We start from the raw sequence: 14,320 nt of genomic DNA on the forward strand, positions 1-14,320 counted from the left end.
AGAAAGAACACCATCCTGCACCAAGCAACACTAACAAAGTCCTCGGCCTCGTCAAGGCCAGATCCCAATGTCTATGGATCCCTGTTGAATACCTTTTCTCCCCAGCTGTCACAGGACTGCAGGGCACTGCAGACACTGAGACACAGATGGTTTATGGAGCCTGGTCTTGTAGACTTGGAGTTATAACTCACTGATATTTCTGAGTTACAGAACAGTCATCATCTGCTTGTTCAAGAAATGAACTTATACTTCAATGTCAAGGATTTAAGGCAGACATGAGAAAGCTCCTTCCATCAACAAATGCTTTTGAAAGCCAAAGAGTTATGTATGAAGCAGCCTGAGTTTGCCTCTGCAAAGCATGACACCGTAGGGTCCCTCTGAGAGCAGGCCGGGGACTGAATCCCAGGACCACATCCTTCTCAGATCCCTGGATTCAGCTAAGCTCCTTAAATATCTGAGGCACAAAGGCCCAAACATTCACATTCCTCAAGCTGCTGGAGGTAAATTTCAATAGCCCAAGTCTGGGGACTTTCCCCCCCCCTTTTTTTTGTATATTTTTTAAATTGGAGTTCGATTTGCCAACATACAGAAAGTATATCAACACCCAGTGCTCATCCCATCAAGTGCCCCCCTCAGTGCCCGTCACCCAGTCACCCCATCCCGCCCACCTCCCCTTCCACCACCCCTTGTTTGTTCCCCAAAGTTAGGAGTCTCTCATGTTCTGTCTCCCTCTGATATTTCCCACTCATTTTCTCTCCTTTTGAAAAGGCAAAGATATAGATTCTTATTTTTGACAATTGATTGAACATTACTTCTCCAATCTCTATGGCGCAGAAAACACTTTCTAAAAATGGTTTGTATGTGACGCATACCAGAGCCCTCGGAGGGCCACTTAGCATTCCCACCCTGGGCTGCCATGGTCCGCTTTTCTGGGCAGTGGGGTAGTGTGCACAGCAGAAAGGGAAGGGTCTGGTTCTACAGCCTGGTATCACCAACCCCATAGAGACCGGTCTAGAGATTTTTATGTACGCTACTAAAATAAGCTTTGTAGCTTAAAGCAAACAAATCCGTGCGGAAATGGGAGAGGTAGTGACATTAAGACAACTCCTCCAAGCTCATCATGAGATACTTCTAGGGATATCAATGATGCAGCAAGGAGGCTCCCTGAGAACTAGTGAGGCTGTATCCTCTCAGCCCCTCAACCTTGGGGGGATTGGCAATCTCCTCTGTGATCCCTATCCTCAGACACCTGGCTGCCCCCTCTCTGCTCTTCCAGGACTCACTGAGGCAAGATCTGGTAGGGGGACCTGCTACAGCTCCTGTCATTGCAGCAGGACCCAGCCCATCAAGGATCAAGGTGCACAGGGGCCAGGCTGGTTCCCCCCAGGGAAGGGCCACCTTCCCATTAAACTGGGGAATCTAAGTACTGAGCTTGAACTCTCCAACCCGTCACTGACTCACTTGCTGCACGCTCTTCAGTGAGCAGAGATGGGTCTTGGAATGGCAGGTTCCATGAGACTGAAGGAAGAGGCCAGAGATAACCAGGGTGTTACAGTCTTGGTTCATCTGCCAGCAGCTACATGTACAAGTCAGCAATCCCAAATCTGAAACCACTGGGGCCAGAGGAGTTTCAGAACTCCGATTTTTTTTTTTTAATTTTAGAAAGCTAATATAACACCCCCAGCAGAGTATGAGGAAGCATCCTATAAACTCATTAGTATTTTTTTGTACCCAATCATGAATATTCATACTAATCTTCTATCAAGTCAATCAAATTAGTTATGAAGAGAAATCCAGAGTTTTCAAGGATGGGGGATTTGGCACCATCTGGTTTATTTTCCTCCAGGAGATACGGAGATTCACTCAGAGACAAAGACCCACAGTGGGGAAGAGACAAACGAGGCAACTGCCAAATCCCCACTAGACACTCCCTGACTCAGGAGGCCCATGGGACAGATCGACAGAGATGGGACCAGGCTGATTTAAAGAACCTCCGACACAGTAAATGCCTCGTAAGCTGAGCTTCCCTGGCCTCAGAACCCAGAGAAGGCTGCTTCCACAGAGCCTTCCCTATTTGGAGACTTGGTCTCTGGGACTCGGGCACCTGGCTCCAAAGACACAACATATATCTAGTCATAGGCCATAGCAGGACCCGCGTGGCAGAAACAGACTGGTTTTCTCAGAGCCCCGACCCCTGCGTGCCAGATGTTAACTCCACAGGGTGCCGGGCAAACCATGCTTTGATCTTTATGCCTCTGAGAAACAGAATGAACATAGCTGCTATCTTTCCTCTGCCCACCACCCCCCCACCTAGGTTTTTTTCCCAAGGAAGAAGTGGAGGGTTTTTATTTTTTCCCCCTCTGACCCTTTAAATGCATGCCGAGGTGACCCCCCCAACCCTGTTCTCTTCTCACCCGGTGCCTATTCCCTGGCTAACTGTAGCCACTCCTGTGACATCACCTGCCTGAATGCCCTTGACTCCCATAGCTCTTAGTTCCATCTTCCCCAACTCAACTCATATTTAAAAAAAAAAAAATCATATAATTGAAGTACAGTTGACATACAATGTTATATTAGTTTCAGATGCACAACATAGTCGTCCAACAATTCTATACATTATGCCATGCCCACCACAATAAGTACTGTTACCATCCATCACCATATAACATTATCATCATATATATTAACTATATTCCCTGCACTGTACTTTTCATCTCTGTGATTTCCTTATTTTATAACTGAAGGTTTGTACCTCTTAATTCCCAACACCTTTTTTGCCCCTATCTCCTGTGACACCCACCAGTTTGTTCTCTGTATTTACAAGTCTGTTTGGTGTTTGTATATTTGTTTTTTTTCAGATTCTATACATAAGTGAAATCATATGGCATTTGCCTTTCTTTGACTTATTTCACTTCTCCAGGTCCATTTATTTTACAAATAGCAAGATGACTTTTTATGGCCACATAACATTCCATTGTGTATATGCCACATCTTCTTTATTCATTCATCTATTGACGGACACTTAGGTTGCTTCCATATCTTGGTGACTGTAAATAATGCCACAATAAATATAGGGGTGCACATATCTTTCTGAGTTAGTGTTTTCATTTTCTTTAAATTTCCAGTAGTGGAATTTCTGGATCATATGGTATCTCTATTTTAATTTGTTGATGAAACTCTGTATTGTTTTTCATAGTCTGACCCACATTTTTAACTGATTTTTGGGCCCTCTCCTACTGTGCCATAACCTACTAATACCTGTGTACTTTGCCACATCTTCCTACCTTGCACAAGGGTTGGTCACTGATTTGTTCTGGCCAATGGAATGTGAGAAGAAATACTACGCATCACTACTGGCCCAAGTATTTAGTACTTGTGCACCATCCTCATGTTCTCTTCTCTTCCATGATTGCCAGGATAAGACAGCAGAGAATCAAAATAGGAACATTCTAGGTCCTGGCATCACTGCCTAGAAAAAGCCACTGGACCCACATTAAACTGTGAGTACTATGGGGAAAGATTACTAAGACTTTAGTGTTATCTGACATCGCAGCTAGTGTTAAATACATCCCTAAATCCATACCTTCTCCACCTGGCAAGTTCCTACTTACTGCTTGAAACTCCAATTCAAATGCTATCTCTTTTGTGAAATCTAACTTTCAGGAAAAGGTAAGCCACTCCATCCTGTGACCGCTAGAAATTCACTCATGCATCTGGCACCATGGTTGCCTCAGTCTGTGGACACATTTCTGTTTGCAAGTTTGGCTCCTACATTTGAGTGGGCTTCTTTTTTTAATCCTATATTCTCGGTGACTCGGAAGTAGCAAACACCTGATGTTTGATTTCCTGAAGCAAAGATGGGAGCCTTCTTGCTCATGTGACCAGCAAACCCCAAGTCAGCATTTCCCCCGAGTCACAGTGTTCTGGGCATCATGCTACATACTGTGGTTGGAGCAAGAAAAGTAGGACACTATCGCCTACCACAGGGAGTGTTTTTATCTTTAGATCCTCTGCACCCCATTAGCTTCCATCTTTATTAAAGGACAGCCTCCACTTAAAAATGACATTGTCTTTTCAGAAACCATCAGCTAAGACATTTCTCAGAAAGCAAGATCAAAGAGGGGTTTTGTAATGATGAGGGAAAAGCAGAGCAGGGCTCTCTCGTGACCCCTTTGAGCCTGGCTCCCCAAAACTGCCATCCTATAGACCTGTGACCTGGCATTCTGGGATCACGCAGCTGTACCAACGTTATTTCTGGTATGAAAATAGCTGCAGTGAAAGCATTGCCAGCTCCTCAGGGACCCAGATGTAGAGATGATGGCCTGGGCGTGCAGTCATGTCACAACTGCTTGGTAAGCAGCTCCCACTCTCCCAGTTCTCTTAAAGCTACGATAGAACTCTTAGTTCCAGCCCGTGGGAAATGGGGACCATAAACAAATGTTGACTGATTATAAATGTAATGTTTTCACAGTAATTCCCACAGACTAGCATTTTACCTGCTGCAGGTGTGGCTTTGCTGTGGACACCGGGACATGACACATAATGCACGTTAAACATAAGGCTAGCCACTAGTGTCGGCATCCCGGCATTCAGACAGAAACATCCACAACAAAGAGCTGTGGCAAAGCCAGGTGCCATGCCCACAGCTGTGGGGGAGCATAGTGGGGCTTCTAGGACCTTCCCTAGCAAGATGCTCAGAGTGGTAAATGAAACAACGTCCGACTTTGCAGTATACTAAAGGCTGGGATGATTAGGAAGGAAGATCAGGAAAAATTTTAAAAATTAGAGCAGTAACAATAGAAGGTAAAGGTTGAGTTTAGAAGAGTTAGGATAGTACCTTTGAATGTTAAGTGCCACGTGTGCTAGATAAGAGGTATATCAAAGTAGGGGACCCTGAAAGTCATGGCTAAACACAAGGGACTGTTTCTGGTTCGCATTTCATGGGTCTCATACCATGAACAGAACAATGAATGCCTCCCCCTAAATCCATTCGAGGTACCAACGGCATTTGTGGAAAACAAGAAATTGGCTGAAAACAGCCCTGTTGGGCAACTCACCTTGTATGAAGATCCTGTTCCAGTAGATTTTCCCAACTTGACTGCCCCCGAGAAACACCAGGTTGGACAAGATCAGCATGGAGGTGGAACAAGATGCGAGGGCAGCGTGGAATCGACGGCGGGCTTGTGGGGAGAGGAACTGAATCTGTGGGGAAAGACAGGCAGTGTTCATCACAGGGGCAGAAAAATAGTGCTGGGGTGCCCCCTGGCCCCTGTCTGGTACCAGCCCAGGGTGCCCACCCGAGCCTGGGCTAGGGTGTCACCTAACAGCTCTCAAAAGTTCTGTTCCAGCGACATGCTCACTCTGGTCCAAGGAAAGAAGTGTTGCACCCCCCCACCCACCTGTTCCTTCCTACTGCTGAATGGGCTTCTCCCTGACATGTGCGACACAAGAACTGAGGCTAGTTCGGATTTGGCTGGAATGTATCCACACGTTCTCTGCGTGTAAACCTACAGGTACAAGAACTACCCTGATAACCAACACAACTCCATGTAATGAGATCACGATCAAGGTGATCCTCTGGGCCAGTTAACTTGACTCTGGGAAGCCACCCTGTCAATCCAACCCACTATTAGGAAGAATCCCATTAAGAGGGTGCAGGAGAATCAGCACAAGCTGACCTCCTTCCTGGAATCAGAGCTCAGGGCACATACCGCACTGAGGGTGAGCCTGCAGCAGCGTCAGAAAATGGTCACCTGCCCCAGCACCCGAATACACAGGAAATGGAGAGGGGGTTTTCAGAACTGATGGTAAAGAATTCTGCTCATCCTTCTGAGGTCTACATTGCATTTTTTACTCCCCTTTTAATGTCTTCTTGGGGATTGCATAAAGCAAGCAAGCCTTTATTGCTTGGCACTGGCCGTTCTGGTGGCCCTACCAAGTGAGATCACAGTGCTGTGCCTGGAGTGTGTGAGCACCTTCAGTATTTCCACAGGGACTGTCCTTAGGGACTGCATGTGCAGAATGAGGACCAGGTATAGTGCATCAGCCAGGCCACAGGGCCCCAAGGTTTCTGACCACACATTAGTCTAATTCAAAGACACAGAAAAAAGAAGGAGCAAAGGGTCTGGAGACTCTTCCTGAATATATTCCTGAAGCCTACACATCTCTGGGGTCACTTGCATTCTGATCTCCGCTCGCTCCAATTACAAATAGAAATCTGGGGGTGCCTGCTGGTTCAGTCAGTTAAGGGTCTGACTCTTGATTTTGGCGCAGGTCATGATCTCAGAGTTGTGAGATCCAGTCCCTTGTCAGATGCCATGTTCAGCAGGGACTCTGCTTGGATTCTCTCTCCCTTTGCCCTTCCCCCAGCACAAGGACACAACTCTCTCTCTCTCTCTCTCTCTCTCTCTCTCTCTCTCTCCCCAATAAATAAATAAGTAAACAAATAAATATTAAAAAAAAAAAAAACAGAAATCTGAGTTACCCAAATTCCTAATAGGCAGAAGGAAGAAGCTAGAGGGTGTCTCCAGTAGGGGGCTTACTTAGTTCTGGCAACCGTGTGATGGATCATCTGGGGCCATTGCGTAAGCCTTGGCCAGTGTCCTCTGGAAACCTAGAGAAATGAATTTCTGACCCCTTCTCCTTTTCCTCTCCTGCCAGCCCATTTCTGTTCTATATGCTCAGATCCAGTTGCTATCATAGAACTCCCTATCCATGGCATTCTCCTCCATCATCACCTCGGAGCATGGTTTTACTGCCCTCATCTGTGAAAATCTGGCCTTCTCGTGGATAAGTTATATAATAGGTACTGACTGAGTCATTTTCTTGGACCCGATTGTTCTGGAAAAGCTCTCAGATGATGCTGACATGTCCCTGGCTAGCGGCTACCAGGCAGGACGACCTCTAGTTTCTCCCCTGTTCTAAGAGTCCACAAGCATGTTCAGGGGACACTGTCAAGCAAGACCAGATAAGAGATAACTATACAGTATAAAAACTGGTAATGAAAGAGAAATAGGGACAAAGCAGGCTTGTAACTCAGCACTCTTCACCTCTCAGAATAAGGAGATGTTAATCTACTGGTTTCCGCATTTTAGAGCAGGAGAAGATATTTTCTGGGTATTACTGACTCAATTAGTAGTAACTGGGGAGGCAGGGTGAAAGGAAGCAGGGGGATGGGGGAAAATCCAATAATAAATCATGAAAATATAAATTGCTGTAATTGGCATAAACATGTCCAAATAATTCTCGCCAGGTACAAGGCCACTGATAATACATTTGATTTCTAAGGGACCGGATGAATCAGATGTTCTCCGACTTCTGTTCTGACCCCATCCGTGTCCTCCAGGCTTACATCTAGCTAGGGGAATTCAAAGGCCCCATGTAATCTTTTCCATATTAATGTCAATGACAGAGAATGCACATAGCTTGGTTAAGCTCAGAGTGGTTCTCCTTTTACAGGAAATGATTACAATTATTAAATAATTGACTGAGAAACACTGAGAGTGGAAAATGCTCTTTGCATTGGATTTCTAAGCAGGGCTATGTCGCTGGGTGACCTGGTGGGGGCAAGGGCCAGGCTAGTCAGAGGCAGAGCTGAGGGGCAAGGGGCAGAGCAAGGGAGGAGGCGAAGGGGAGAGTGAGTGCCTGAGACATAGGGCTCCTCTTTCCAGCACCTGAGGCCCTAGTTCCAATGATCTTCCTTCGCTTCTGTGATTACTTGGCTACGTGGTTCAATAATTCCCAATTCTACTTAGGCAAAGAAAAGTCAAAATAATACCAAATATGAAGGAGCCTCTGATCTTAGAGACAAGGGAGGATGTCTAAAATTAGAAATGAAGGACTACAATTCAATTTTTATAGAGTTAATTTTGTAAAAACTAAGCAAGAACATTAAAGGTGTAGGCTGTTGTAATCAATGAACTAGAAAGATAGAAAGGAGAAATCAAGATGCTCACAGGCAGTTCTTGATTACCCCCCAGGGGGAGCAGGTGGGAGACAAAGTAGGCGATGAAGAAGAAAATCCAAAAACCTGATTTAACTAACAGCCCCATCCTCTGAACTGACAAAATTAGCCTTGCCAAGAACGAGCAAACTTGACTGAGCATCACTTCTTTTCATTGTGAATCAGTGGGAGAGAAGAATGATAGGCCAAGTAGCAAAGAAGGGGGCCTGTGTGGTTAACAGCGAAGGGGATGTGAATCTCAGCTGTAATTCGTCTCTCCTCTTCAGAGTCCCTGAAGACACCATAGAAGGTGACAGTTTTGACACTGGGGCTCTCTCTCTACCTTGGGAACCATCTGGCTTCAGCAACCGGTTTACATGATAGACGTATGTTCCATACTTAGGGGTCCTAAGTGAGAAGAAGTCACATGGGCAAGGCCAGCTCCATCAATAAATCCAGTTTCCTGAATCTCTAGGGCTATAGGGCCAAGGTTCTCACTTTCAACTCTTGATTTCTTTTATATACTCTTCTCTGTATCCTATAACAACTGTTGTCATCACCTCTGTCCTGCACATCTAGGAGGATGGCTGTCCGTCCATGTGTAGGGACCATGCCTCATATGTTAGTCATGGTTGAGGTGCTTAACCCCCCCACCTCACCCCTTGGTAGGAAAACTTATGTGAGGGACTGAACCAAATGGGGATAGAAGTTAGTGTACTTCTATCCCCAAATGGGGATAGAAGTTAGTGAAGAGTCATGAGGTATAAAAATAAGAATTGCCAATTGGTCAGATTAGGCAATGATCAGTAAATAGAATTTGATTTTAACACAAATATAACAGGATAAAAAAGAGGTCTGGTCTAATCAAGGTCCCTTCTCAGAGGATACATGAGGCAGGTGATTGTAATCCAATATCCTGGCAGCAAAAAACTGGGAATGGCATGATCCTCAGGGGATGCTTAGAAATTGCTGAGCACTTGTGGTCATCTCAAGGACAAAATTATGGCATTTGATGGGCAGGGTCCAGGGATAGTAAACTTACTATATCATACTGACAATGTGTGAGATAGAATTGTCCTTCCCAGAATGTCAATAGTGCTTCTTGAGCATGGGTGAAATGTTTTCTTCTATATTCATTATAAAGCCAATTTCCCTCTTGGCTTATGGGTGGGGGCACAGAACCTCCCTTCCTCCCTCATAGGGAGAAAGGCATCCCAGGGCAGGGAAAGTGCTCTTTACAGTGCCCCAGCATGAGCACCACCCCCCAACTCACCTGCCACCCCCTGGCATCAAACTTGAGAAAGGAGGAGCCTCCTTGGCTTCCAATCACAGATGGGCATAGTTTACCACCAGTTCCAAGGCTCCTCTCCTTCTCACCACTCAGACCCAGAGGAAATAAGAAGAATAGGAGGCAGAGCAGGTCAGAAAATATCGCTTCCTACACTGGGGTGACCAGTTCTCCCTCAGGGACTCTAACTTTAATGACACTCTTCAGGCCCAAGAGTAGGTACTGGACTTTGGGTCTGGATACAGCAAGCCCTTTAGAACACCTGGAAGTGCAGGCCTAGGGTAGAACTCTAATTCCTCTGTTTGAGGTCAGGGTCTTTGATGCAAGAAACAAGAGGTGCTGTGTAGAAATGCTGTATAAGGACAGTCTAGCAATGCTTTAAACTTCCCTCTGCAACAATGGCTTCCAAAGGCAAGGAACTAACCCAAACAAAGTAAACCTTAGGGCAGAACTAAATTGTCAAACCAGTTTGCATTTCCTGCTGTGAAGTGTCAGCTCCTATGTTTATTCTTATCTCTATGGAAACTCTTTTCTCTTTTCCAGTCGTCATCCTGTCCCTGGAAATCACAGGACCTGGGCTGGGGCAAACAAGTGGGGTGCTGGTGTGGTGCAGTCCATGGAATCTGGGTCAGAAGTTACTCTCAGAATGTCTGCGAGGGTGGGAGGCAGATGGAGCTGTGGGGCTGCAGGCTGCTGTGTGCAGTGGGTCCCCACCCTCGTCCACAGAGGGACTGCATGTGGGGCCAAGCTGGGAGGAGGGGACAGGCTGAGCATCTGGGGGAGCAGATGGGCTGGAGGAATGGCTGCTGGAGACTGACAAAGGCTTGGCAAGTGGGACCTGATACTGTTTATTTTTAAATGGGGAGAAGCTAAAAAAAGACATTGGGTGGGTTTGAGCAGCTGGACACAGTTCTCCCATATAATCACTGAAGTCTTTCATTTTCTAATAAAAATGGTAACCAGAGGGTAAGAGACGATGAACAAGGAAATAGCAAGGGGGATATCAGTGGAGACCAGGGAGAGCAAATGAGGGTGGACACCCCATAGGCTGTAAAGATGAGACCAAAGACAACCAAAGAAATAATTATAGCTCTTTTGAAAGAGAAAGGTGGCCAGAGCAAAGCATTCAGGAGGACTTGAACTCCTGTCCCATCTTATAGCAACCCGCCAGGACACTGCTCCCCCTGCTTCTTTTGCCAGGGCATTTTGGTCATTTACATTTAGAAGTTTCATGAATAACCCCTCTCTTTCTCATGCTCCTCCCACCATGGTTAGTTCTGTCCTTCAATCTGCATCACCTAAGACCCATGCATACTCTGCGTGTGCTCAGCAACTATTTGACACCTGTGTCCCTCTCTCCTTATGCTAAAGAAGTTACAGAATGTCCTAACTTCTTAAGTTCCATTCCATCCTGTATCCACGCCAAATGAATAGGCGAAGATGCTCAAAAGCATCAGCTCCTTCCTTCTTGTAAGCATACAAAAGCTTCACAATATATTTGGTCAATGAAGTTAAATTTTCCAATCTCTATTCTTGAGATCTAAGCAATGCACGCTCCTGAAAGAGAATCAAAAGTTGTAGTGATAAAGACAAGGCCAGTTTTGTTTAAACAGACAAGTCGCCTGCTTCAAAATTTAGATATCCCGCTTAATTAAAAACAGTGGAGGCTACAATTAAGCATCCAAATCCACACAGCATATGAAGGAATATCAGAGGACTTTCAAATAACTAAGCAAATAACTAACTGGCTCTTGGTATAATCAGAGAACTCAAGTGATATTTGAGGAGCCAGGGTCCTGCTAAAAGTTCTGGAATGGCTAATAGTCTCACTCTGCGTTCTTGTTCTTCTACTAATAAGCCCTCATTTCTAGTCCTCATGTCTCTGCTCTGGATTTTGCGGAAGCTTCTTTCTTAATTGGCATGTGATATTCTGGCCTTGTCCCCTCTGGCTCATCAAGCACACTAATATGTCCCTCCACTACACAAAATATTTTGGTGGTTCTTCATTGCTTGCAGACTAAAATCCAAAGAAGGCCCTTGACAATCAGACCTCATTTTCCTTTCCAGGCTTAACTCCTACTACTCTACGAACGGCACAGTTCTATTCACTGTTCTTCCAACATGGCACATACTTTTACGTCTCTGTGCCTTTGCAGAAGCTGTTTTCTCTGCTGCGAATGTGTCCTCCTGATTCTTTCCTCAAGCTTTAGCTCCATGTCAGCTTAGGAGACCAACAGCTTTGGACCAGCCCAAATGATGCTCAGATTCTGGTCCCACTTTTGAACTGTGCTGCCCAGGGTAAGCTCAGACTTATCATCACAATTCATATTTGACTAATGTAGGCTACTCTAACCCTGACAGAGTCAGTCACTCATTTTCTGTGTTTCTGTAACCCACGATCTAGACAGTATCAATCTATATGTTTTAAGATATCCAATTTTTGGTGCAAAAAAATATTCAGGGATCTCTGGGTGGCGCAGCGGTTTGGCGCCTGCCTTTGGCCCAGGGCATGATCCTGGAGACCCGGGATCGAATCCCACATCGGGCTCCCGGTGCATGAAGCCTGCTTCTCCCTCTGCCTGTGTCTCTGCCCCTCTCTCTCTCTCTCTCTCTCTCTCTCTCTCTGTGACTATCATAAATAAATAAAAAAATTAAAAAAAAATTCACTATGTGAGGAGCTTAACCTATATTGCTAAGTAGGAAAAATTCTTCCCATTTTACAAAGGAGGAACCAAAGAGCAGAGACATTAGGTAACTGGTCCTAGGCACCCACTGGTAAGTATAATAGTAAATATAGTGCAGGGATTCACAGATTCCTCTAGCTTAATGTCTTCATGCTCTCTGCTACATGACACAAATTCATGTCTGCGTAGCAGTGGGTGTCCCCGTCTCTAGAATGAAATCTTCAAGATATTTGTCTCTTCAGTGCCAGATACAAAGTAGGTCTTCAAGAAATGTTTCTTTTTTCTTCAAATATTTCAAAAACTAGTACTTCATGCATGTACTCCTTTAGTAATGGTTGTTAGAAATTGACCAAGTGTCAATTTCAGGAGCTCAATATTTTCAAGAACAAGATGGCTTAAAATGACACTAGAATTTAAAAAAATAATTAGAATTCACCATTACAATAGAGATTTAACATATACCCCCAGAAAACTACACCTGAAAGATCAAAAGTAAGAATATAGTATAGCTGAATAAAAGTTAATAGGTGTAGCATCCAAATTGAAAACTCATCTCTGATTACAAATGAAATGATGTTATATGTAGAAAGCACCAAAGATTCTACAAAAATAAACCCAAAAAGCTATTACAACTAATGAAAAAGTTCAGTGAAGTTTCAAGATAAAAAATCAACATGCAAAAATCATTTGCACTTCTATACACTAACAGTGAACAATCTGAAAAGCAGATTAGGAAAGCAATTCCATTTACAATAGCATCAAAAAGAATAAAATACTTAGGAATATATTTAACTAAGGTGGGAAAAGACATACTGAAAACTACAAAACATTGTTTAAAGAAGAAACAGAAAGCCATATTCATAGACTGGAATACTTAATATTGCTAAGATGACAATACCATTCAAAGCTATCTACAGATTCAATGCAAGCCCTATTAATATCTCAATGACTTTTTTCAAAAATAGGAAAACTTATCTTAAAATTACTATGGAATCTTAAGGGAACCTAAATGGGCAAAACAGTCTTAGAACAGGAGAGGCTATCAAGACAGTAACAGAAGAGGCTCCTACACTACCCTCCTCCCATGGCTATGCTGGATGTACAGCTATCCATGGAGTGATTTACACTGAGAGAAATCCAGAAACTAGCTGAGCAATTCTGACACATCAGGCAGATGAGAAAATACCCACATCTTAAAGAGGTGGGCAAGGCTGAGACACACTCTTGCCATAAACCCCAACCCCAGCATAGCATCATACAATTGGGAGATAATCCCCAACTCGCAGGTTGAACCCCACATCTAGCACCCCAAATTTTAAGACCCCCACCACAGGAGCAGGAAGTTAGCACTGAAAACAAAAGGTTCTTGTGTTCACCAGACCTGTAAGACTAGCAGACAAAGCAGCAGCTTGTAAGGGACACATGAGCACTTTTTACAGCTTTCCCCCCAGAGCTCACTATTGAGGGGGCAAGCAAAACTCTCAGTCTTTGTCTGAAAGAGGTCTATCTGCATACTTGCTGTCTGAGGGGTGCCTAGGTGGTTCCATCTGTGGAGCACCAGACTCTTGATTTTGGCTAAGGTCATGATCTCAGGGCTGTGAGATCAACCCCATGTCCAGCTTCGTGCTCAGCAGGGATTCTGCTTGAGATCCTCTCTCCCTCTCCCTCTGCCCATCCCCTTGCTCTTGCATATTCTCTCTCACTCTCTCTCTAAAATAAATCAATCTTTAAAAAAATGCTTCCTGAGAATCAGGCTTCTAATTTGGTACACACCTGAAGGATGACTGTGACCCTACTAGGACACTGGGAGCTAATGGGACCTCCCCTACCTTTTCCCTCCAGCTCACTCTAAGTTGTATCTCCCTAGAAGGAGCTTGTAATCACACCTGCATGCCAGCTTTTGCAGTTTTGCCAAAGGAACAGGTCCCCCAGTGGCCTGGATCTGAGAACCAATGAGGCTTCTATTCACAAGTCCCACAGGATTGTGATAAACAAAGAAGCAATTCCTAAGGGGGCACAGGAGCACTCTACTGAGACCATAAAACAAGTCCTGGCACAGAGTGAGCAGGCAAAAATTCCCATCTCCCAGTTTTTCCCAGGAACATACTCTCCCAGCTGCTGTTTGAAGGTCTGGATTCCTAATTATACTGCACCAAGGTGCTGTAAGCCTCCCCTAGAGGATACTAATAGGTCTTAGCTTCAACTAAGGGAGCCACTGAGAACAAAGAAGGTAACTTGAACTTGGGCAATTACAGGGGTTTGAGATCAAATTAGAAGCTCAGGCCAGGCTGACTGATATGGTTCATCTTCTACACAAGGCCACTCTGGCAAGAACGGGAGACATGACATTTTTATATAATGCAAAAAAAAAAAAAAACAAAAACATTACAGGGAGTCAAAAAATAT

The 14,320-nt window shown here is 44.6% G+C and overlaps 1 protein-coding gene across 6 annotated transcripts in view; it reads right to left on the bottom strand.

Annotated features, from left to right (window-relative positions):
• Window positions 1-14,320, bottom strand: part of HHAT (hedgehog acyltransferase) — a 347,101-nt gene that overhangs the window by 77,212 nt on the left and 255,569 nt on the right. For all 6 annotated transcript variants that reach the window (XM_077902212.1, XM_077902208.1, XM_077902207.1 and 3 more), the window contains one exon: window positions 5,058-5,202. In XM_077902212.1, coding sequence (XP_077758338.1) covers window positions 5,058-5,202 — 145 coding nt within the window. The remainder of the gene's footprint in view (window positions 1-5,057; window positions 5,203-14,320) is intronic.

This window comes from Canis aureus, chromosome 6, assembly GCF_053574225.1.
Source record: "Canis aureus isolate CA01 chromosome 6, VMU_Caureus_v.1.0, whole genome shotgun sequence".
NCBI lineage: Eukaryota > Metazoa > Chordata > Mammalia > Carnivora > Canidae > Canis > Canis aureus.